Source organism: Salmo trutta, chromosome 2 (genome assembly GCF_901001165.1).
Source record: "Salmo trutta chromosome 2, fSalTru1.1, whole genome shotgun sequence".
NCBI lineage: Eukaryota > Metazoa > Chordata > Actinopteri > Salmoniformes > Salmonidae > Salmo > Salmo trutta.
In genome coordinates, this window is record NC_042958.1 from 72,972,172 (window position 1) to 72,995,719 (window position 23,548).

A 23,548-nucleotide genomic window follows, 5' to 3' on the forward strand; every position below is an offset into this window, starting at 1 on the left:
CAGCAGGAGCAGGTACCCCGGGTATAGTGGCGGAGGAGCGCGTCCAGGAGAACACAGCAATGCTCCACCATCTTGGCACCGCCATGGACTGCTGGGAGAGACAGGGATTTCTACCAGCGTCTCCACTAGCACAACCGGGGTCTCCACTACTTGCCCTCCCTTCTCCTGGTCCCAGTAGGATTCGTCTCTCCCTTCCCCAGGAATACGATGGGACGGCTGCGAACTGCCAGGGGTTCCTGTTGCAGCTAGACTTATACCTGGCAACCATCCACCCGGCTCCGTCGGGCCATGAGAGGGTGTCCGCCCTCTTCTCATGCCTCACCGGGAAAGCCCTGGAGTGGGCCAACGCCGTGTGGAGAGAGGGAGATGCGGCGTTGGACCAGTTTGAGGAGTTTGAGGCCCTGATCGACCATTATAAGTGCAGTCTGCGCGAAGACGTCCGTCGGGAGTTGGCCCGCAGAGACACCACCCTCACATTCGACCAGCTGGTGGACCTGTCCATCCGGCTGGATAACCTGCTGGCTACCCGCGGACGTTCAGATCGGGGTCTGTTGGTTCGATCCCCCCGCAACCCCTCTCTGATACCCATGGAGCTGGGAGGGTCGGTGTGCAGGGAGACCGGAGGTGGTTCCAGCTCGTGCACCATCTGTGGCCGCAGAGGTCACACTGCCGGTCGGTGCCGGGTTGGTTCTTCTGGGTATCGAGGCAGCAGGCAGGGCGCTTTGGCATCACAACAGGTGAGCCGGTACCATTCTCACCCAGAGCCCTCTGTTGCACATATGTTTTTGTATGTCACTTTTCCTGAGTTTTCCCCGCATTCCCAGCATAAGGTGCCCGTCGATTCAGGCATGGCTGGGAATTTTATAGATAGATCGTAGTCCATAGTTTAGGGATCCCCATTGTTCCCGTGGCTGTACCCTTCCCCGTTCACGCCTTAGATAGTCGACCATTAGGGTCAGGGTTGATTAGGGAGGCCACCGCTCTTCTGGGTATGGTGACGCAGGGGGGTCACAAGGAGAGAATTAGTCTCTTCCTCATTGACTCTCCTGCGTTTCCCGTGGTGCTAGGCCTACCCTGGTTAGCTCGTCATGACCCCACTGTTTCTTGGCAATGGAGGGCTCTCACGGGGTGGTCGCGAGAGTGCACAGGGAGGTGTTTAGGGGTTTCCGTTGGTGCTACCACTACCATTCCCCCTGAATATGCCGATATGGGTCTTGCCTTTTCTAAGAAGAAGGCGACTCATTTACAACCCCATCGACAGGGGGATTGTGCGATGAATCTCCTGGTAGATGCCGAGGAGTCAAGTGTATCCTCTGTCACAAGCGGAGACGGTGGCTATGGAAACATATGTCTCTGAATCCCTGCGTCAGGGGTACATTCGGTCCTCCATATCACCCGCCTCCTCGAGTTTCTTTTTTGTGAAGAAGGATGGAGGTCTGCGCCCGTGTATTGACTATCGAGGTCTAAATCAGATCACGGTGAGGTACAGTTACCCACTACCTCTCATCGCCACAGCGATTGAGTCAATGCACTGGGCGCACTTCTTCACCAAACTAGATCTCAGGAGCAGTTACAACCTGGTGCGTATCCGGGAGGGAGACGAGTGGAAGACGGCATTCAGTTCCACCTCAGGGCATTATGAGTACCTCGTCATGCCGTACGGGTTGATGAATGTTCCATCAGTCTTCCAAGCCTTTGTAGACGAGATTTTCAGGGAACTGCACGGGCAGGGTGTAGTGGTGTATATTGATGACATTCTGATTTACTCCCCTAACGTGCCGAGCATGTGTCCCTGGTGCGCAGGGTGGTTGGACGATTGTTGGAACATGACCGGTACGTCAAGGCTGAGAAGTGCCTGTTCTTCCAGCAGTCCGTCTCGTTCCTAGGATACCGCATTTCCACCTCGGGGGTGGAGATGGAGAGTGACCGCATTGTAGCCATGTGTAATTGGCCGACTCCCATCACGGTAAAGGAGGTGCAGCGGTTTCTTGGGTTTGCCAATTACTACCGGAGGTTTATCCGGGGTTTTGGTCAAGTAGCGGCTCCCATTCCGTCACTGCTGAAGGGGGGCCCGGTGAGTTTGTAGTGGTCGGCGGAGGCGGACGGGGCTTTTGGTCACCTGAGGGTTCTGTTTACCTCGGCTCCCATGCTGGCCCATCCGGATCCTTCTTTGGCGTTCATGTTGGAGGTGGATGCGTCTGAGGCTGGGATAGGAGCCGTGCTATCTCAGCGCTCGGGTACGCCACCGAAGCTCCGCCCCTGTGCCTTCTTCTCAAAGAAGCTCAGCCCGGCGGAGCGAAACTATGACGTGGGGGACCGGGAGCTGTTGGCTGTTGTAAAGGCTCTGAAGGCGTGGAGACATTGGCTTGTCCTGCCTGTATGACACAGAGGAGCAGCCCATGGATCCCACTCCCAGCCTCCTGCCTGGTGGCGCCGGTAGTGTAGGTGCTGGACGCGGACATTGAGCAGGTGTTACGTATAGAGCCCGCTCCCGTCCAGTGTCCCGCTAGGCGTCTGTACGTCCCGTCTGCTGTCCGTGACCGGTTGATCTATTGGGCCCACACGTCACCTCCCTCTGGTCATCCTAGGATCGGTCGGACAGTGCGCTGTTTGAGTGGGAGGTACTGGTGGCCTACCTTGGCTAAGGACGTGAGGGTTTATGTTTCCTCCTGCTCGGTGTGCGCCCAGTGTAAGGCTCCTAGGCACCTGCCCAGAGGGAAGCTACACCCCTTACCCGTTCCACAGCGGCCTTGGTCGCACCGGTCGGTGGATTTTCTTACCGGTCTCCCCCCTCACAGGGTAACACCGCGATCCTGGTCGTTGTGGATCGGTTCTCTAAGTCCTGTCGTCTCCTCCCACTGCCCGATCTCCCTACGGCCCTACAGACTGCGGAGGCCTTGTTTACGCATGTCTTCCAGCACTACAGGGTGCCTGAGAATATAGTGTCTGATCGAAGTCCCCAGTTCACGTCTAGGGTCTGGAAGACGTTCATGGAACATCTGGGGGTCTCGATCAGCCTTACTTCGGGGTTTCACCCCGAGAGTAATGGGCAGTTGGAGAGAGTAAACCAGGATGTGGGCAGGTTTCTGCGGTCTTATTGCTAGGACCGGCTGGGGGAGTGGGCGGCGCTCGTGCCCTGGGCCGAGATGGCACAGAACTCGCTTCGCCACTCCTCCACTAACCTCTCTCCCTTCCAGTACGTACTGGGGTACCGGCCGGTTCTGGCGCCTTGGCATCAGAGTCAGACCGAGGCTCCTGCGGTGGACGACTGGTTCAGGCGCGCGGAGGAGACGTGGGAAGCTGCCCTTGTTCACCTTCAGCGGGCCGTGCTGCGGAAAAAAAAGAACGCAGACCATCACCGCAGTGAGGCCCCGGTGTTCACACCGGGGGACCGGGTCTGGCTCTCGACCCGAAACCTGCCCCTCCACCTGCCCTGCCGGAAGCTGGGTCTGCGGTTTGTGGGGCCATTTAAAGTCCTGAGGAGAGTGAACGAGGTTTGTTATAGGTTACAGCTTCCCCCCGATTACCGTATTAACCCCTCGTTCCATGTGTCTCTCCTCAGGCCGGTGGTGGCTGGCCCGCTCCAGGAGTATGAGGTGCGGGAGGTTCTTCTGCCCCCTCTGGACATTGAGGTGGCCCCGGCGTACTCCGTTCGCTCCATACTGGATTCGAGGCATCGGGTGAGGGGCATCAGTATCTCGTGGAGTGGGAGGGGTACGGTCTGGAGGAGAGGTGCTGGGTTCCGGTCGATGACATTTTGGACCCTTCAATGCTGCAGGAGTTCTACCGTCTTCGTCCGGATCGCCCTGCGCCTCGCCCTCTTGGTTGTCCCCTAGGCCGGTGTTGGCATGCTGCTGGAGCCGTGCGTCAAGTGGGGGTACTGTCACGATTTCCGCCTATAGTTGGTTCCTCTCTTTGTTCGGGCGGCGTTCGGCGGTTGGCGTCGCCGGTCTTCTAGCCATCATCGATCCACTTTTCATTTTCCATTTGTTTTGTCTTGTCTTCCCACACACCTGGTTTCAATTCCATCATTACATGTTGTGTATTTAACCCTCTGTTCCCCCCATGTCCTTGTCCGGAATTGTTTATTGTAAGTGCATGTGCATGTTTATCTGGTGTGCGACGGGTTTTGTACCCATTGATTGTTTGTTCTGATTCCGGTGGTTTTCATTGTTAAACTGCTCCGTTGTAAACACAGTTTTTGCTCTCCTGCGCCTGACTTCTCTGCCGCCAGTACGCACCCCTTACACCAGCATCCCTGGGGAACGCTTTCGACACCTTGTAGAGTCCATGCTCTGACGAATAGAGGGTGCAACTCAATATTAGGAAGGTGTTGCTAATGTTTGGCATACTCAGTTTATATGTCGCAAGTAAAAGCCCTGGGTGGCGAGTTGATACAATTCCAAGTCTGGAAGGTTAATACCACTCTGATTTAGGAAGATGTAAAACTCTCCTTTTGAATCTATGAATTGTATTTGCCCATATAAAGTCTATTATTCTTAACCTTTATTTAACTAGGCAAGTCAGTTAAGAACACATTCTTATTTTACAATAACGGCCTACCCCAGCCAAACCCTTCCCTAACCTGGACGACGCTGGGCCAATTGTGCGCCACCCTATGGGACTCCCAATCACAGCCGGTTATGATACAGCCTGGGATCAAACCAGGATCTGTAGTGACACCTTTAGCACTGAGATGCAGTGCCTTAGACCACTGCACCACTCGGGAGCCTAGTATACTTTTCTTAAGAATGTCTTCGGTGAGGTAATTCATATTACTGAGAGGAAATAGGAAAACATTGGGAGCCATGCCATTTTGAAGAGGTTTTGTTCTACCTGTAAGATTTATGGGAAGATTGTTCCATTTAATTAGATCTGCTTTCATATTCTTGAGTAATGGGATACACTTATCTTTATATATATTTGTTATTTGTTGTCACTTATTAAGCATCCTATGTATTTTATATTTGTTGTGGTCCACTTAAAGGATTGCTGTAGATCATGAGTTATTATTTTCTTTTTCCTATTGCCATTATTTCGTTTTTTTCCACGTTCATTTTATATCCTGTAATTGTGAAGGTTTGTATTTTTTTCATTTACATATTTAATAGATTTTGGGTTTGTTCATTCTCCATATTCTGTTACTTAATGTATTTTCTATTGGTGTAATTAAGCAGGATACCTGAGAATGATCCGATACCACTATGTCATGGATTTTAGAACCCAGTAAATTGTTCAGAGAATTTTTGGATAGCTTTTCTTACTTTGAGAAAAAAGGAGTAGTCTATTGTAGTTGGGAATAGTAATCTCAAGGTTAATTATTTGTAGAGATTACCTCTTTGGAGGTTCCTTGAATTTACCTTTTTTATTGCTACACAATGTGTGTGTGCGTTTGTATATATAAATGGGAGTGCGAGGGAAGAGTGAGGGATGGTGAATATGAATATGTGTAGGTAATATGTTGGGCGGGAATGAATGAGAATGGATGAGTAAGTCGATGGATGGATGGGTGTAAGTGTGTGAGAGGTAGGGAGGGAGGAAAAAGATGGGAGGTTGGGACAAGCTTGGCTTGGGTGGGTAAGGGTGGGCAAGGATGAGACTGAATGATTGGCAAAAGGATATATGGGCGATAGTTGTGCACTTTATTTCACAATTGAATTCAGATTAGGACCAACAATGATAAGGAGGATGAAGAGGTTGATTTCATTTAGAAAGAAAATAGTGTGATGATGAGTTTGTGTTATGGTTATTTATCAGTCGTGGCGCTCATGTTTTGCAGGTTTTTATCATTCACTTTTAGATTTTACTTTGTTAAAAACGTCTTAAGGATGGGACCCTTTTTAAAAATTTTCGCCTAGATTTACATCAAATCTAACTGCTTGTAGCTCAGGACCTGAAGCAAGGATATGCATATTCTTGATACCATTTGAAAGGAGGGGGTCACCGATCCCGTAGAGGTTAAAAGAAGCTATTATGGGACTATAACTCTATTACTAATCAAATGTATTGTAAGGGAAAATGAAAACATGATATGTGTTGCAATAGGCCTTTAGAATAATGGCAAACATATACTTGACTCCATTTGAGTTGATGAGGAATGAATGACAAATGGATGAATAGGCGAAAGTTGTGCATATTACTTCACAACTGAATTTAAATTAGGCCTTAGTTAATTATAAAGAGGGTGAAGAAATGGATTTTAATTTAGAATAACAATAGTGTAATGAGTTTGTGTTATGCCTATTTAAATCGGCATTGGCGCTCATGTTAATAATTTGACCGTGCGCCTTGCGGGTTGATACCATTCCTTTTTTACGTTTTACTTTGCAAAAATAAGCTGTTATGGGACTGTTTTATTTACTATAACTCTATTACTAATCACATTTATTGTGGGGAAACTAACACATGATACGTGTTGCAGTAGGCCTTTAGAATAATGACTTGACTCTATCCAAGTTGATGAGCGAAAGGGAAACAAACAATGCCAGTCAGCCTGCGCAGCCGACCCAACGAAACTACTCCTAAACTATACCGAAAATAATTTCACACATAATAAGACAGCCTATAGAGAAGATTAAATTGACAAAAGTTGATTAGTGACAATATTATCAGTTGTCAAATCGTACATGAAGAGATGTGCGCACCTTGTATTTGACAGATGCAGGGAAGGAGCATCACTTTATGCAGGTAAAACATTTTGATGTCTGCCTAGTATCAGAACGATCATATTCTTCAGTTTCTATGACACTTACCTTTGTCAAATAACTCTCAAAATTCAAGAGGTACCAGCTTTATTTCCAAATGTTCACAAGAATACCTGCTCTGTCCATGCATTCAGCACATGACCACTCGCTCGGCACCATTGCTCTGGCTACTAAGCAAAAACTAGTAACATGATAAGCTTAAAATATGCTATTCTGTATTCTTTTAAATATATTTTCTTATTTTCACAATTTTTCTTCAGACCTGCCAAAACAAAATTATAATGGACTTTTGTGATTGACTTTTGTTTTTACTTGTAGCCTAAAATAAAGTAAATGTTATTATGCTCTTAGAAATAATTGTTTTTAAGTATTTTATTAATGTTACCTAAGATCTTTATGAACACAACAAATGTATTATTCTTCAGATAGCATATATTAAATGTATTTATTAGACTGTTAGATTGTTGATGGGTCTTTGGCTGGAAGTGTCGAAAATTAGCTTTCGGACCACATTTTTCACTTGGACTTTGTAGAATTAAACAAAACATATCCTTGACTCTATCTAAACAAATATCTATTGTTGTTCCATTTTTACATGTATATATTTCCACAAATATTTATTTATGCAAACATGCTTTACATATGTTTCTGCACTATTTATCAAGTGTTGGTTTTCATGTTTGTGCATCTTGTGGGTTGATATGCATCTGATGCATCTGTATGCTAAAGATGAAGCCCAGCAACATGAAAGGCCAGGCGATTGTAGTGTTAATAGCGTCATTGGTTTGAGTGTGTGATAATATAAATGTTTTCTAACATGTGGAAATTGACCATTTTTACACAACTTCTTTTTCTTTCTTCCTAGCAGTTATCCATTGCAGACTGGTTGATGGATTAGGCTAGTCAACGACTGGCAAGGACATTCACTGCTCTTGTATTTCTGCTCTAGGCCTATATCCACAGTGAGTAATCACAACATATCACCTCACACTACACACTGTAGTAATAAACAGGAATTTACCACAACAAGCAACATGTAACATAACTTTCCTAATAACAACACACACAACAGTCACAGTGCCTGCTATATCTGAGCAAAATTTGTAAAAAACTATTGATTTCGCAGGTTAAAAAAGGAACAAAAAGAAACTAAACTCAGCAAAAAAAGAAACATCCTTATTTCAGGACCCTGTCTTTCAAAGATAATTCATAAAAATCCAAGTAACTTCACAGATCTTCATTGTTAAAGGTTTAGGTGCGAAGGAATGAGTGTTACACCGAGGCCTGTACTCTGGAGCGGGATCGATTTGGAGGTGGAGGGTCCGTCATGGTCTTGGGCGGTGTGTCACAGCATCATCGGACTGAGCTTGTCGTCAATGCAGGCAATCTCAACGCTGTACGTTACAGGGAAGACATCCTCCTCCCTCATGTGGTACTCTTCCTACAGGCTCATCCTGACATGACCCTCCAGCATGAAAATGCCACCAGCCACACTGCTCGTTCTGTGCGTGATTTCCCGCAAGACAGGAATGTCTGTGTTCTGCCATGGCCAGTGAACAGCCCGGATCTCAATCCCATGGAGCACGCCTGGGACCTGTTGGATCGGAGGGTGAGGGCTAGGGCTAGGGCTATTCCCCCTAGAAATGTCCAGGAACTTGCAGGTGCCTGTGGAAGAGTGAGGTAACATCTCTCAGCAAGATCTGGCAAATCTGGTGCAGTCCATGAGGAGGAGATGCACTGCAGTACTTAATGCAGCTGGTGGCCACACCAGATACTGACTGTTACTTTTGATTTTGACCCCCCCCCCCCCCTTTGTTCTGGGACACATAATTCCATTTCTGTTAGTCACATGTCTGTGGAACTTGTTCAGTTTATGTCTCAGTTGTTGAATCTTGTTACGTTCATACAAATATTTACACATGTTCAGTTTGCTGAAAATAAAGGCAGTTGACAGTGAGAGGACGTTTCTTTTTTTGCTGTGTTTATATAAACCGGGACTTTGTTGGGGTTCAAACCGGTTCAGAATTTTATTTTGCTAGTCGGAACAGTGGAAAGAAAGTAAAAAAAAATGTGTTTCTGTTCAGAAAAAAAACTGTTGGAAAAAATGTTGGGTTCCAACCCCTGGACTTAAAACCTCTTGGGGACCCCTTCCGTTCTTATCCCGTTAACGGGATTGATTTTGACAACAGCCAGTGGAAAATCAGAGCGCCAAATTCAAAACAGCTAAAATCTCATTATTCCATTTTCTCAAACAATCAACTATTTTATACCATTTTAAAGATAAACTTCTCGTAAAACCAACCACATTGTCCAATTTCAAAAAGGCTTTGCGGCGAAAGCATAACATTAGATTATGTTAGGAGAGGACATTGACAAAAATAAATCACACAGACATTTTCCAAGCAACTAGATGCATCACAAAAACCCAAAACACAGCTAAATGATGCACTAACCTTTGACGATCTTATGTTACACAATACATGTATGTTTTCCCTCCAAACCTTTCGGTGAATCAGCACAATGAGCACACATATTACAGAAATACTCATCAAAATGTTTGATCAATATAGAAGTGTTACGCACAGAATTATAGATACACTTCTAAATGTAATCGCTTTGTCAGATTTCAAAAAAGGTTCACGGCCAAAGCACAATTTGCAATAATCTGAGTACAGCCCAGATGACACTAACAACTAGCAAACAGAAACCCGCCATCTTGGAGTCAATAAAACTAAGAAATTACATTATAAATATTCACTTACCTTTGATTATCTTCATCAGAAGGCACTCCTGGAATCCCAGCTCCACAATAAATGTTCGATAAAGTTCATATTTATGTCCAAATAATCAATTTTGTTCGCGCGTTAGGTTCACTATCCAAATCCACAACGCGCATGCTTACTTAATCCAGACGAAAAGTCAAAAAAGTTATACTACAGTTTGTAAAAACATGTCAAACGATGTATAGAATCAATCTTTAGGTTGCTTTTATCATATATCTTGAATAAAATTCCAACCGGACCTATACGTTCTCTTTAGCAGTGAATATGAACTCAGCTCGCTCCCAAGTTATTGCGCGTGACTGAGCCCATGCCTTATAATGGGACACCTACTTTCTTGTGCTGTAATCCCCATCAAATTCACCATAGAATCCTCAAACACCATTCTAAAGACTGCTGACATCTAGTGGAAGCTTTAGGAAGTGCAAAATGAACCCTTAGTCACTGTATACAGTCAACGCAATCACTTGAAAAAACTACAACCACAGACTTTCCACTTCCTGCTTGGAATTGTCTCAGATTTTTGCCTGCCATATGAGTTCTGTTATACTCACAGACACCATTCAAACAGTTTTAGAAACTTCAGAGTGTTTTCTATCCAAATCCACTAATAATATGCATATTCTAGTTTCTGGGCCAGAGTAGTAACCTGTTCAAATTGGGTACGTTTTTCATCCGACCGTGAAAATACTGTCCCCTAGCCCCAATTATTAATTAACCCCATGTATTCTTCCTGTACTCGGTCTTGTGGTTGATCTGCAGGGCTGTCTGGTACATACCTGATGCTCCCAGTTATCAGGCAGGGGCAGGTGATGGTTCCGACCATTAGTCTTCTCGTAGTAGTACATGAGAGCGTTCAGGTCTGGAAAATTCCGGTTCAGGTCCACCTCCCTGGAGTTGCCTCGCCCAACTAGGTAGCCATTGAACTCAGGACCCTGATGGACAAACAGAATAAAAATCCAATGAGATTACACTATATCTTAAAGTCCTATTTCAACTGATGTTCCCCTGGTAAGAGTGATTAAACAATGGGTACTTTATGGTTTTACTTTGAATAATTTAAAACAATCAATAATTACCAGTACTATGGTCAGGGGTGTAGTGCTCTTTTTTGTTTTAGGTGCCTAAGCACTAAGTCAGCATTTAGAACATACACATTTTAGGCCATACACACCAGAAAAGCTGGTGAAACCCTATTGTATTTGTTGGCGTACACTATTAGGGGTTAACCTTATTGTATTTATGGGATTCTGTAAATTGATGCACAAATACAACTCGGTCAAATGGTGGCGCTATAAACAGACTTTGAATTGAAAAGGGCAGCCGACTCCTCGTTCAACCTAGAGTCTTGGAATTTGGTACATATGTTTACCGAAAGGAACAAATTTGCCTCTTGGACCAATGACATCACAGTGATGGATTAACCAACATTTTGAAAATAGTATAAATTCTTCTACATTTTTAACCTCTTAAAAACCATCTCCTCAGACACCACTAAACCAATTTCTCCCAAACATGCTGCACAGCATCCATAGACCAAGATATTGAAATGTATTATAAAATGAAGTTGATATCTTAAACTTCATGGCCGCTGTGAGCCAGTGAAGTTGAGTGAGTTTGGGCCTGACAATTCAAGTCACTCTTGGAGGGAATAGATCCCCCTGCTGGCCATGCATCTCAATACTCTACAGTGTTTCCTGAAGTGTGCACAGGTCAACTACCCACATGGATTGAAAAGTATAACATTGGTGTGAGTACCAGAGATGGTCAAGACCGTACCCCTTTAGATCTAGACCAAGACTAGATTTTCTCAGACCCAGACCAAGGACAAGTGGATCGAGACCATGACCAGACCAAGACCAGTTTAAATGGGTAAAAATAAGATCAGGTGGAGAAATTGTTATTGTATTTTTTTATTTATCCTTTAATTAACTAGGCAAGTCAGTTAAGACAAAATCCTATTTACAATGATAGCCTAGGAACAGTGGGTTAACTGCCTTGTTCAGGGGCAAAATGACAGATTTTTACCTTGTCAGCTCGGGGATTCGATTTAGCAATCTTTCGGTTACTGGCCCAATGCACTAACCACTAGGCTACCTGCCGCCCCTCAAGTAAACTTGAGTAAAGTATAGCTCTGTACAGTACAGTTCAGTACAATATAGGTCAGTTCAGTAAACTATAATTCAGTAAAGTACAGTATAGTACAGTAAGGTACAGTACAATAATATACAGTTCAGTACTGTATAGTTCAGTACAGTACAGGTCATTACAGTATAGTTCAGTACAGAAGAGTATAGTTCAGGAAAGTACATTACAGAGCAATAAAGGACATTACAGTACAGAGCACATTATAGTAGAGTACAGTACATTATAGAGGTCTATGTTTGAGCCAAATATACATCTATGTTTGTGCTCTTTGAGGGTTGGAGCCACTTGCAGGCTCTGCATGTCAATAACCTACACTTTTTCCTGAAGTGTCCATCACCCACATGGTGGTGCTCTGTGGCTTAGTAGTTAGAGCATGGCGCTTGCAGTGTCAGGATAGTGGGTCTGAATCCCACGACTACCCGAATGTATCCACACATGACTGTAATTTGCTTTGGATAAAATAGAAAATACATATTAGAAGATTTGTGTAAACGCAAGAAATTGAGTCAAGACTGGAACCAGCAATTCATACATGCATGCTCTTCCATAGTGTTCAACCCGGATTTTTGCCATGGCTCAGAGGGTTAGTGACTTAGTCTTGAAATACATGCCAACCCATGGCGGCCTGGGTTCAAATCCTATCAAGACCTACTGCCTCTTTCAGATAGACATCACTAAACAGTGAGGGATTGTTGTTGTACTTGAACCAAATTGTATGACTTCTAAAATAAGGCATAATGTTTGAGAAACTATAAAGCACGAAATGGTCGGAAAGGCGAAAAGGGTGAAATGGGCGAAAAGCCCCGAACCAAGACCCAGACCAGGGACCAGTGTATAAAGACCATGTCCAGACCAAGACCAGTTCAATTGGGAAAATGCAGCATGCAGCAACTACTCTTCCTGGGGTCCATATAAAACGTACAAATACATGACAAAGTACAGAACAGTAATAGACAAGAACAACATAAGATATTACATTAAATTAAAATGTAAATAATAGTTACACACTGAGTGTACAAAACATTAGTAACACCTTTCCTAATATTGAATTGCACCCCCTTTTGCCCTCAGAACAGCTTCAATTCGTTGGAGCATGGAGTCTACAAGGTATCGAAAGCGTTCCCCTGGGATGCTGGCCCATGATGACTCCAATGCTTCCCACAGTTGACTCAAGTTGGCTGGATGTCCTTTGGGTGGTGGACCATTCTTGATGCACACAGCAAACTGTTGAATGTGAAACAAACAGCAGCATTGCAATTATTGACAAACAAACCAGTGCGCCTTGCACCTACTACCATTTCCCTGTTCAAAAGTACTTAAATGTTTTGTCTTGCCTATTCACCCACTGAAATGCACAGATATCAATCGTCTCAAGGCTTAAAAATCATTATTTAATCTGTCTCCTTCCTTTCATCTACACTGACTGAAGTGGAATTAAGTCCCATCAATAAGGGATAATAGCTTTCACCTGGATCTGGCAATACCATGGAAAGAGCAGGTGTTCCTAATGTTTCATACACTCAATAGGAAACACCAAGAGACAACAAAAATGCTATTTCCCCACTATTCACATATACATATTCATATTCTTATATACAGTACAGTTAAATTAGATATTTAGAAAAAGGAGAGGCGCTGTGATACATGTTTTTTATCCGTTTTTTTAAGCTAAACTTACTTTTTGCCTGAGTAATCTCTGCCGCCAGAGTATTCCACAATGACATGGCTCTATACATAACTGAGTGATGCATTAAAACTGTTTTTGGTTTGGGTACCATAAAGAAACCCATAGTGGCGTGTCTGGTGGGATATGTACAGTATGTCTGTTTTGAAGTGTATGCAAATAGATTCTACAAGTTGTTAGGCATTTTCAACACCAAAATGTTTTTTTAAAAAGACTAGATGAGAAGTAGTCCAATTCTTCTCAATCCTCAAACATGAAAGACTATCATGCATGTTGTTGATGTTAGTTCTGTGTGCGCAGTTAAGGGCAAGGCGGGCTGCTTTGTTTTGAGCTAGCTGCAGCTTTGCTAGGTCTTTCTTTGCTGCACCTGACCATATTACCGGATAGTAATCAAGATGGGACAAGATCAGCGCCTGGACAAATAGTACAGTTGATTTGTGTGTCAAAAACGCAGAACAATTTTTTTAGAACATACATACATACCTCTACCCATCTTCACAACAACTTGGTCAATATGACTTGGCCATGGTAACTGACTATCCAATGTTACTCCTAGGAGTTCAGTTTCTTACACTTGGTAGTCACACCCTTTATGCACAAATCCAGTTCAGGTTTAGGACTAAGAGAATGCTTTGAAACAAGTACAATGCTTTTGGTTTTTGATCTATTTAAGACCGGTTTATTTTTAATTATCCATTCTGACACTGACTGTAACTCCTTGCTAAGTGTCTCAATGAGCTCACTGGCTGTAGGTGATGATGTGTAGAGTGTGCAATCATCAGAATACAGTTATTTTAGCTTTTTGTAAGACAAGTGACAAATAATTTGTTAAAATAGGCAACTGCTCTGAGGGATACCGTACTGTACATATCTGATGTTAGAGAAGCTTCCACTGAAGAATACTCTGAGTTTTATTGGATAAGTAACTCTCCAACCATTTGATGGCAGGTGATGTAAAATCAAATCAAATACATTTTTATTTGTCACATGCGCCGAATACAACAGTGAAATGCTTACTTACAAGCCCTTAACCAACAACGCAGTTTTAAGAAAATAGAGTTAAGAAAATATTTATTAAATAAACTAAAGTAAATAAATATTTTAAAAAATAAAGTAACACAATAAAATAACAATAATGAGGCTATATATAGGAGGTACCGGCACCGAGTCAATGTGCGGGGGTACAGGTTAGTCAAGGTCATGTGTACATGTAGGTAGGGGTAAAGTGACTATGCATAGATTAGAATAGAATAGAATAAAACTTTATTGTCCATCCTGGATGGACATTTTTCTTTGGCATCACCTTTCATTAAAATAATGTGATATCCCGGGAGATCTACTGGGGGTTGGTGATAGAGGGGAGGTAAAGTGCCGCGACGTTGGCTCCCTCTGCTGGGAGTACACGGGCTGGGCACCCCGACACGCATGGCTCCAAGTAGAGGTAATTAGAGGCGACATAAAAGGAGCAAGGTGGCACACCGTGGGAGAGAATAGAGAGGCCGACAGAGCAGAAGCTGAGAAGAAGGGCTGAGCAAAACCGAGGTGATTTTGTTGTTAGTAAAGTCGTGTTTGCTGACTAGAACCTCCCTGTGTCTGTGTTAATCTCTGCACGCTCAACGCAACACCCCACGGGTTACCACAATAATCACATACATTCTCACATCATACACATTTAAACCAGTCAGTCCATCATGTTGCATACACTAACAACATAGAGGGCATTAATACATTCACTCACAAATGACCACTGTCTCAACTTCACTAGATAGATAAGTGCATATACCGATACAATTTACTTTGCATTTAGTAGTCCAACAGCACAAGGAACAAATTAATGTTTAAACACGTTCTTCTTGGCCATGGGCATTCTGAAGCGCCGGCCAGAGGGAAGCCTCTCGAACTGAGGGTGTAGAGGGTGGGAGGGGTCGCAAACGACAGACAGTGCCTTCTTTTTGGTTGCCTTGTGGAACAGAATGTTCAAATGTGCCTGTGGTCGACCAATTACTTTGCTGGCTGTGTTTACTATTCTGGTCAGTTTGCTTTTTCTCCTCATGCTCAGATTACCATACCAGACTGTCATATTGAAACGTGAGGATGCTCTCCACCAAGCTGCTGTACACCCTCTCAAGAACATCCTGGCTGACCCCAAACCCCTTTAATTTCCGGATTAAGAACAGGCATTGGCTTGATTTAAAAAAAATAGTCTGCAATCTCTGTAAAACTCAGCTTGTTATCAATTTCTGTCCCTAGGTATTTAAAACACTCAACCACCTCCACTGGTTGGTCGTTCAGAGTGGTTGGGACATTGGTAAGTTGTTGCCATTGATGATCAGCTCCTTTGTCTTTTCCACATTGATGTGGAGGGCACTTGACTGGCACCATTCTTGAAGGTTATTGGTCTGTTTAAAATAGCTGTCCCCATCTGATGTAGTTCTTTAAAAACGAGTCTTACCAGATCCATGTCATCCGCGTACTTAAAAAGGCTCAAATTGTTTCCTCGGATCTTCATCTCGTTAGTGTAGATAGAGAACAACAACGGTGAAAGGACACACCCCTGGGGTTCCCCCTTGTTCAGGGTCAGTTCATCAGAGAGGGCCCCATTCATGAGGACCCTCTGTGGGCGGTCAGTTAATAAGTCCTTGATCCAACCTGCGAGGCCTCCGTTGATGTTCAGGTCCAGTAGTGGTTTCAGCAGTGTGTGTATTTACATTGTATTGAAAGCTGAAATAAAATCAATAAATAAAATGTGTGCATATGATTTTGCATGTTGAAGGTGACTAGCCACCATGTTCACCAAGGTCAGGGTAGCATCCTCACTCCCCCTCTGGGCCTTATAGGCAAACTGTAACGGGTCCAGTTGATCTGCTTTGGAAAGTGTAAGGTACTTACTAACAACCCGTTCCATGCATTTGGCCAAAAGAGGCGTGAGGACCACAGGTCAAAAGTAATTTGGTGATTTGGCCTCTGACTTCTTAGGCACCGCTACAATGATCGACACCTTCCAGGATTTTGGCACTGTGGTCAGCAGGAGTTGAAACAGTCGTGTGAGTACTCCCTTGAGCTGGTCGGCGCAGACCTTCAGTACTTTTCCCCATAGTCTGTCTGGGCCCGGTGCTTTGTGTGGCTTAATATTTAACAAGCATGAGGCCACCTCATTCTCTGTTATCTGGACAGGAGAGGATATGGCGATACTCTCACATATTTGTTTACATTTGTCTTTAAAACCAACGGTGTCAAATCTTCCATAAAAACAGTTTAGGTCGTTTACAAAGGATGAACAGTCTGACATATTATTGTTCTCTCTTGTCCGTTCTCTTCCCATCATTGCATTTAGTCCTTCCCATGCTTGTCTTGGATTGCCAGTACAGAACTTCTGCTCCACTTTATACTTGAAGTCCTTTTTTGCTTTCCATATTTTTGACTTGAATTAATTTTATTTTTCCTTTACAGCATCAGTATCTCCTTTCAGGAATGCAAACATCCTTTCATTGAGGCACATTTTCAAGTCCTTAGACACCCAGGGCTTGTTGTTGGGAAATACTCTGACAGTTTTCGTGTTAATGTCAGTATCCTCACAGAACTGGATCTATGAGGTAATGCTGTCTGTCAACTCATGGGGATCCCTGTGTCAAAGAACACCTCCCAGTCTGTGACGTCAAAGCAATCCTTAAGCTCCTCCCTGCTCTCCTCTGTCCATACCTGAATGGATTTCTCTACAGGTTTTTCACGTTTCACCTGCTGCCTGTATCTCGGTAGGAGATTGATAACGTTATGGTCCATTTTCCCAATGGGTGCTCTGCATTGCCATAACAGGATGCGAGTTGAGCGAGTTGGATAGGTGACGTACTGTTGCAGAGTGGGGAGGTGCGCAGAGAGGGAGAGCATATTAAAATCCCCAAGCACAAATACTGGCTGGTCAGTTGATCGTGAAAGTGCAGCACTGAAACAGTCTGTAATCCTGTCAGCAGCTTCCTTATTGATAGGTCTAGGCACATAGACCAGAATAATGGTAATTTGTCCAAACATGCGTGGTAGATAGAATGGCCTGAATGATAGAACGAGAATCTCATAGTCTCCGGTGCACACTTGTTCAATCACATTACACTGCGTGGTAGTATTATCTACAAAGATGCATAGCGCCCCGCCTATTGATTTATGTAATGTTGTTTTGTCTCGATCTGCTCTTATGACAGTGTATCCATCAATGTTCACATCAGTATTAACCTGCTTGAGCCACGTTTCTGTAAAGCAGTCCTCTTTAAATTTAGCCCTTGTCACTAACTCATCCAGTTTGTCATTTAATGACCGCACGTTTGACAGGGTGATCAACGGGAGCGGGTGATGGCATCCCCGCCTCTGTAATCTGTTCCTGATACCACCTCGAGCCTCGCGTCTTCTTAGTTCCCTTTTTGACTTTGTAAAACAACCATTAGGCAAGGCAATGCTGTTTTGGACAGTGTGAGCTTTATCTTTGGGACGAGAGCAGAAACTTACGGGAGTAGGTGATGGTGGTTGATTTACTCACTGAATCCATTCAACATCCGGTAGTGATTGTAAAGTTTTTCCGCATATTACAACGGTTAGGATTAAGGTCGTCACACATGCCACGAACAATACACTTTTAAACTTGCGAGGCACTTAGATTTAGACAAGTGCGACAAAACTAAACAAAATGTAATGATATGACTATAAACAAACAAACAATTCACGCAGGTGAGCTCAGGGTCTGGCAGCGAGTAGAAGCAGTGTAAAAACAAAGAGGGGTCAATGCAAATAGTCCGGATGGCCATTTGATTAATTGCTCAGCAGTCTTATGGCTTGGGGGTAGAAGTTGTTATGGAGTCTTTTGGACCTAGACTTGGCACTCCGGTACCGCTTGCTGTGCGGTAGCAGAGGGAACAGTCTATGACTTGGGTGACTGAAGTCTTTGAAAACATGTTGGGCTGCCTAGTATATAGCTTCTGGATGGCAGGAAGCTTGGCCCCAGTGATGTACTGGGCTGTACGCACTACCCTCTGTAGAGACGTACAGTAAGATGCCGAGCTGTTGCCATACCAGGCGGTGATGCAACCGGTCAGGATGCTCTCGATGGTGCAGCTGTAGAACCTTTTGAGGATCTAGGGACCCATGCCAAATCTTTCCAGTCTCCTGAGGGGGAAAAGGTGTTGTCTAGCCCTCTTCATGACTTTCTTGGTGTGTTTGGACCATGACAGTTTGTTGGTGATGTGGACACCAAGGAACTTGAAACTCTCAACCTGCTCCACTACAGCCCAGTCAATGTGAATGGGGGCGTGTTCGGTCCGCGTTATCCTGTAATCCACGATCATCTCCTTTGTATTGCTAACTTTGAGGGAGAGGTTGTTCTCCTGGAACCACACTGCCAGGTCTCTGACCTCCTCTCTATGGGCTGTCTCATCATTGCCGGTGATCAGGCCTAGCATCGTTGTGTCGTCAGCAAACTTAATGATGGTGTTGGAGTCGTGCTTGGCCACGCAGTCGTGGGTGAACAGGGGGCCCCCGTGTTTAGAATCAGCGTGGCAGATGTCTGGTTGCCAACCCTTACCACCTGGTCGTGGCCCGTCAGGAAGTCCAGGATCCAGTTGCAGAGGGAGGCATTTAGTCCCAGGGTCCTTAGCTTAGTGATTTGCTTTGTGGGCACTATGGTGTTGAATGCTGCGCTATAGTCAATGAACAGCATTCTCACATAGGTGTTCCTTTTGTCCAGGTGGGAAAGGGCAGTGTGGAGTGTTATAGAGATTGCGTCATCTGTGTATTTGCTGTAGCGGTATGCAAATTGGAGTGGGTCTAGAGATTCTGGGATGATGGTGTTGATGTGAGCCATGACCAGCCTTTCAAAGCACTTCATGGCTACCGACGTGAGTGCTACGGGGCGGTAGTCATTTAGGCAGGTTACCTTCACTTTCTTAGGCACAGGGACTATGGTGGTCTGCTTGAAACATGTAAGTATTACAGATTCGGTCAGGGACAGGTTGAAAATATCAGTAAAGACACTTGCCAGTTGGTCCGTGCATGCTCTGAGTACACGTCCTGGTAATCCGTCTGGCCCTTGTGAATGTTGACCTGTTTAAAGGTCTTGCTCACAACAGCTACGGATAGCGCTTCTGGATGAGCATTTTCTTGGTTCCTTACGGCCTTAAACAGCTTGTTGAGAGCAGTCTTAATGCCAGCATCAGTTTCTGGTGGTAAATAGATGGCTGCAAAAAATATAGAAGAAAACTCTCTTGGTAGATAGTGTGGTCTAGAGCTTAACACGAGGTACTCTACCTCAGGAGAGCAATACCTCAAGACAACCTTAATGTTAGACACCGTGCACCAACTGTTATTGACAAATAGACACACACCCCCACCCCTCATCTTACCAGACGTAGCTGTTATGTCCTGCCGATGCACGGAAAACCGTGCAAAACTGTGAATTATCCGTGTCGTCGTTCAGCCACGACTCTGTGAAACATAGTTTTAATGTCCCGTTGGTAAGATAGTCTCGAACGGAGCTCATACAGTTTATTCTCCAGTGATTGCACGTTGGCTAATGGAATGGATGGTAGAGGTGGATGACATGCCTTCATCAATTAAGTAATTGACTTGTTGTGGTTTTCCTTCACAGCAGACACCAAACAAGTAGATGGGACCTGGCTGCATAGAGTCAGAAGAATAGTGCACCTGCAAACAACAAAATAACATTAAGATAAATTAAAATGAACTGTCACACCCCTGTCAGTCTGTCTTTACACAGCTCGAAAAGCATTTGCCTGCTTCCCATATATGCATATTTTGTTCGTGTGTGTGTGTGTGTGTGTGTGTGTGTATCTATCATCTATGTCCTTAATCAGTATAAAATAGGACATATTGCTTACTTGTTGAGCAAAATCACAGCTGTAAAGCATTCCTGATGTCTTTGCTTGCTGGTTCAATAGTGCCCCCAGAGACAACTGCAGGTCTTGACAGGTGGTCTTGCAGTCAGCAACCATCTTCTGGTCGACAGACCGTTCACTCTGAACAAGTGCTTGCTTGGGCCAGCTCTCTTTTTGATGGGAGGCATTAGACCATTCTCCTTGTATGACTGGTGGAGGAGAGTCAGGCGTGTTCTACTGATACTGAAAGACAAATTCCAGATACAAATATTTTTTGCATTATTATACAATAGATAGCCGTAATCACCATCAGACACACCTGGCTAACTTGATAAGTCATGTAATCATCTGGTGAATTGGAGTCTTTTGTTTAGACTTGTAGCTAGCTAGCTAAACAATGAACCATAATCCCAATCCATAGAGTACTACCAATACAAACACATTGTCATAGTGAAAGATAGTTCAGTGTTAGTTAGTTAGCTAGCTAACATTAGGCTATAACTAGCAATGCAAATAGCTTTCTGAGATAATATTACTACACAGATCATACACGTAATGTTAGCCATCTTACATCAGCTAGCTAACAGTACACTTTAACTTGGGGTATTATGTTTAGACATGGAGCTAGCTAGCTAACTATGAAATACAAACCGATTGTCATAGCTAGCTAAAGTTAACCAAATAAGTTCAATGTTAGCTAGTTAGCTATGTAACATTAGGCTAAAACTAGCAATGCAAATGGATTTCTGAGATAACATTATTCCACAGATCATACAGTCTAGCTACAGTAATGCTACACGTAATGTTAGCTAGTGAGCCAGCCACATAACGTCAGCTAACTAGCTAACAGTAAGCTTTAACTTGCAATGAAAACAACTTTCTGACAAAATTAGAAACGTATAATATCTGAAACTGTAGCTAGACTCTTACCCATATACATGGATGAACGCTTCACAGCAGACTGCAACCCCTTTCATTAAATAAGACGTCCTGTGTTGTTTCCGTTTTGTTTGAACAGCTTGCTTGGCATGTTGTGTCAAGCCACTGGGGTTCACATCATCTGATTCATTTTCAGAATCAGAGAGAGCCAGCATGGTACGATCGTCCTCCTGATAGTAGTCCATCACAACATTTTCCCACTGACCATTGTCGATTTACGCCTGATAAATTCAGGGCAGCAATGTTATTAAGAGCAGTAGCAAAACATTTACAGTTCTCCATGGCTAACGTTATATCTTTAGAAATAATTGCAGTAGAAAGGATTATCTACTCATAACGAGCAGTTTATTTTATAGACAGAAGATGCTACACTGCAGACCAATCCGAAACTCATCTCTCAGCATGTCCAGCCCATTCATATCTCAGTCAATCATGGCTAGTAGGAAGGTTACTGCCCTTTTCTAGGCTTGTAATTTAACAACTTTATTTGTATTTACAGATGGCATACACGTTTGTTATTAAGGCACATGAAAGTTCAAATGTTCAAGAAGGCATTTCTGCCCAAAACGCATTTTGATAGGAACATTTTTTAAATAAATGTTCAAACGCCTCTCCTGTGAAGTCACGACTGGCGACATAGACTAGATTTATGAAACGAGTCAAATTGTGGTCAGTGGTTTAAATTAATAGTTGTGGTCATTAGTTGTGCTGTTGTGGTCAGGTGTCGTGTTGTTGTGGTCAGTAGTTGTGTGATTGTGGTCAGTAGTTGTGTGGTTATTGTCAGTAGGTATGTGGTTGTGGTCATTAGTTGTGTGGTTGTGGTCAGTAGTTGTGGTCAGTAGGTACAGTCAGTAGTTGTGGTCATTAGCTGTGTGGTTGTGGTCAGTTGTTGTTATCAGCAGATGTGTGGTAGTGGTGATTAGTTGTGGTCAAGAATTGTGGTCAGTAGTTATGGTCAGTAGTTGTGTTCAGTAGTTGTGTGGACGTGGTCAGTAGATGTGGTTGTAAGTTGTGGTCAGTAGTTGTGTGGTTCTGGTTAGTAGTTGTGGTCAGTATTTCTGGTCAGTAGTTGTGTAATTGTGTGGTTGTGTTCATTAACTGTAGTCAGTAGTTGTGTGGTCAGTCGGTGTGTGGTTGTGGGCAGTAGTTGTGTGTAGTTATATGGTTTTGGTCAGTAGTTGTGTGGATGTGGTTAGTAGTTGTGGCCAGGAGTTGTGGTCAGTATTTGTGGTCAGTAGTTGTGTGGTCAGTAGTTGTGTGGTTGTGGTCAGTAGATGTGTAGTTGTGGTGATTAGTTGTGGTCAGTCGTTGTGTGGAAGTGATTAGTAGTTGTGGTCAGGAATTGTGGTCAGTCCTAGCTGGAGCATTGCTCTCATCTTTTCTATCAACATAGACAGGGCTCTAAATCCTCTAGCTCCAAAATGAGATAGGGTGCAGGCCAGGCAGCAGGCAGTTAGTCAGCCTGCCAGCTTAGTGGAGTCTGCCACTGGCACAGTCAGTATAGTCAGCTCAGCTTTCCCCATTGAGACCACTCAGCTTTCCCTACTCTGTGCCTCGATTTAGGTCGGGCAAAACAAAACATAGCCGTGTTCACTTAGCAATCTCACTAGAATAGGGCCCTCGTCCATTCCTGTTATTATTGAAAGAGATTGCAATCTCTCACATCTCAAAATAGGGCAACTTAATGTTAGATCCCTCACTTCCAAGGCAGTCATAGTCAATGAACTAATCACTGATTATAATCTTGATGTGATTGGCCTGACTGAAACATGGCTCAAACCTGATGAAACTACTATGTTAAATGAGGCCTCTCCTCCTAGTTACACCATGCATACCCCACAAGACATTCCGCAAGAGGTCTCTTCACAGTCCCCAAGTCCAGAACAGACTATGGTAGGTGCACCGTACTACATAGAGCCATGACTTCATGGAACTCTACTCCACATCAAGTAACTGATGCAACTTGTAAAATTTGATTTAAAGGATTTGGATTTGGCCGGCAGGGGTGTCCTTGTCCCATCGTGCACTAGCGACTCCTGTGGCGGGCCGGGCGCAGTGCACGCTGACAAGGTCGCCAGGTGCATGGGGCTTCTTCCGACACACTGGGCATTGTGTCAAGAAGCAGTCGGGGTTGTGTTTCGGAGGACACATGGCTCTAGACCTTCGCCTCTCCCGAGTACATACGGGAGTTGCAGCGATGAGAAAAAACTGTAACCACCAATTGGATACCACGAAATTGTGGAGAAAAAGGGGTAAAAAAACTAAAAACGTATAAAAATACACCTTATTGAACAGCGGGGACTGTGAAGCAACACATATATAGGCACAGACACATGCATACACACTGTGACGGCCCTGAATTTTCCTGAACCGTCTCAGTGCGTCTCCTTCCAATAGAGCGCTTTTCCTTTAATTCCCAAT

At 44.1% G+C, this 23,548-nt stretch overlaps 1 protein-coding gene across 2 annotated transcripts in view; it reads right to left on the reverse strand.

Annotated features, from left to right (window-relative positions):
* Positions 1–23,548, reverse strand: part of cpn1 (carboxypeptidase N, polypeptide 1) — a 181,940-nt gene that overhangs the window by 91,057 nt on the left and 67,335 nt on the right. For both annotated transcript variants that reach the window (XM_029714200.1, XM_029714199.1), the window contains exon 3: positions 10,264–10,419. In XM_029714200.1, the coding sequence (XP_029570060.1) occupies positions 10,264–10,419 (156 nt within the window). The remainder of the gene's footprint in view (positions 1–10,263; positions 10,420–23,548) is intronic.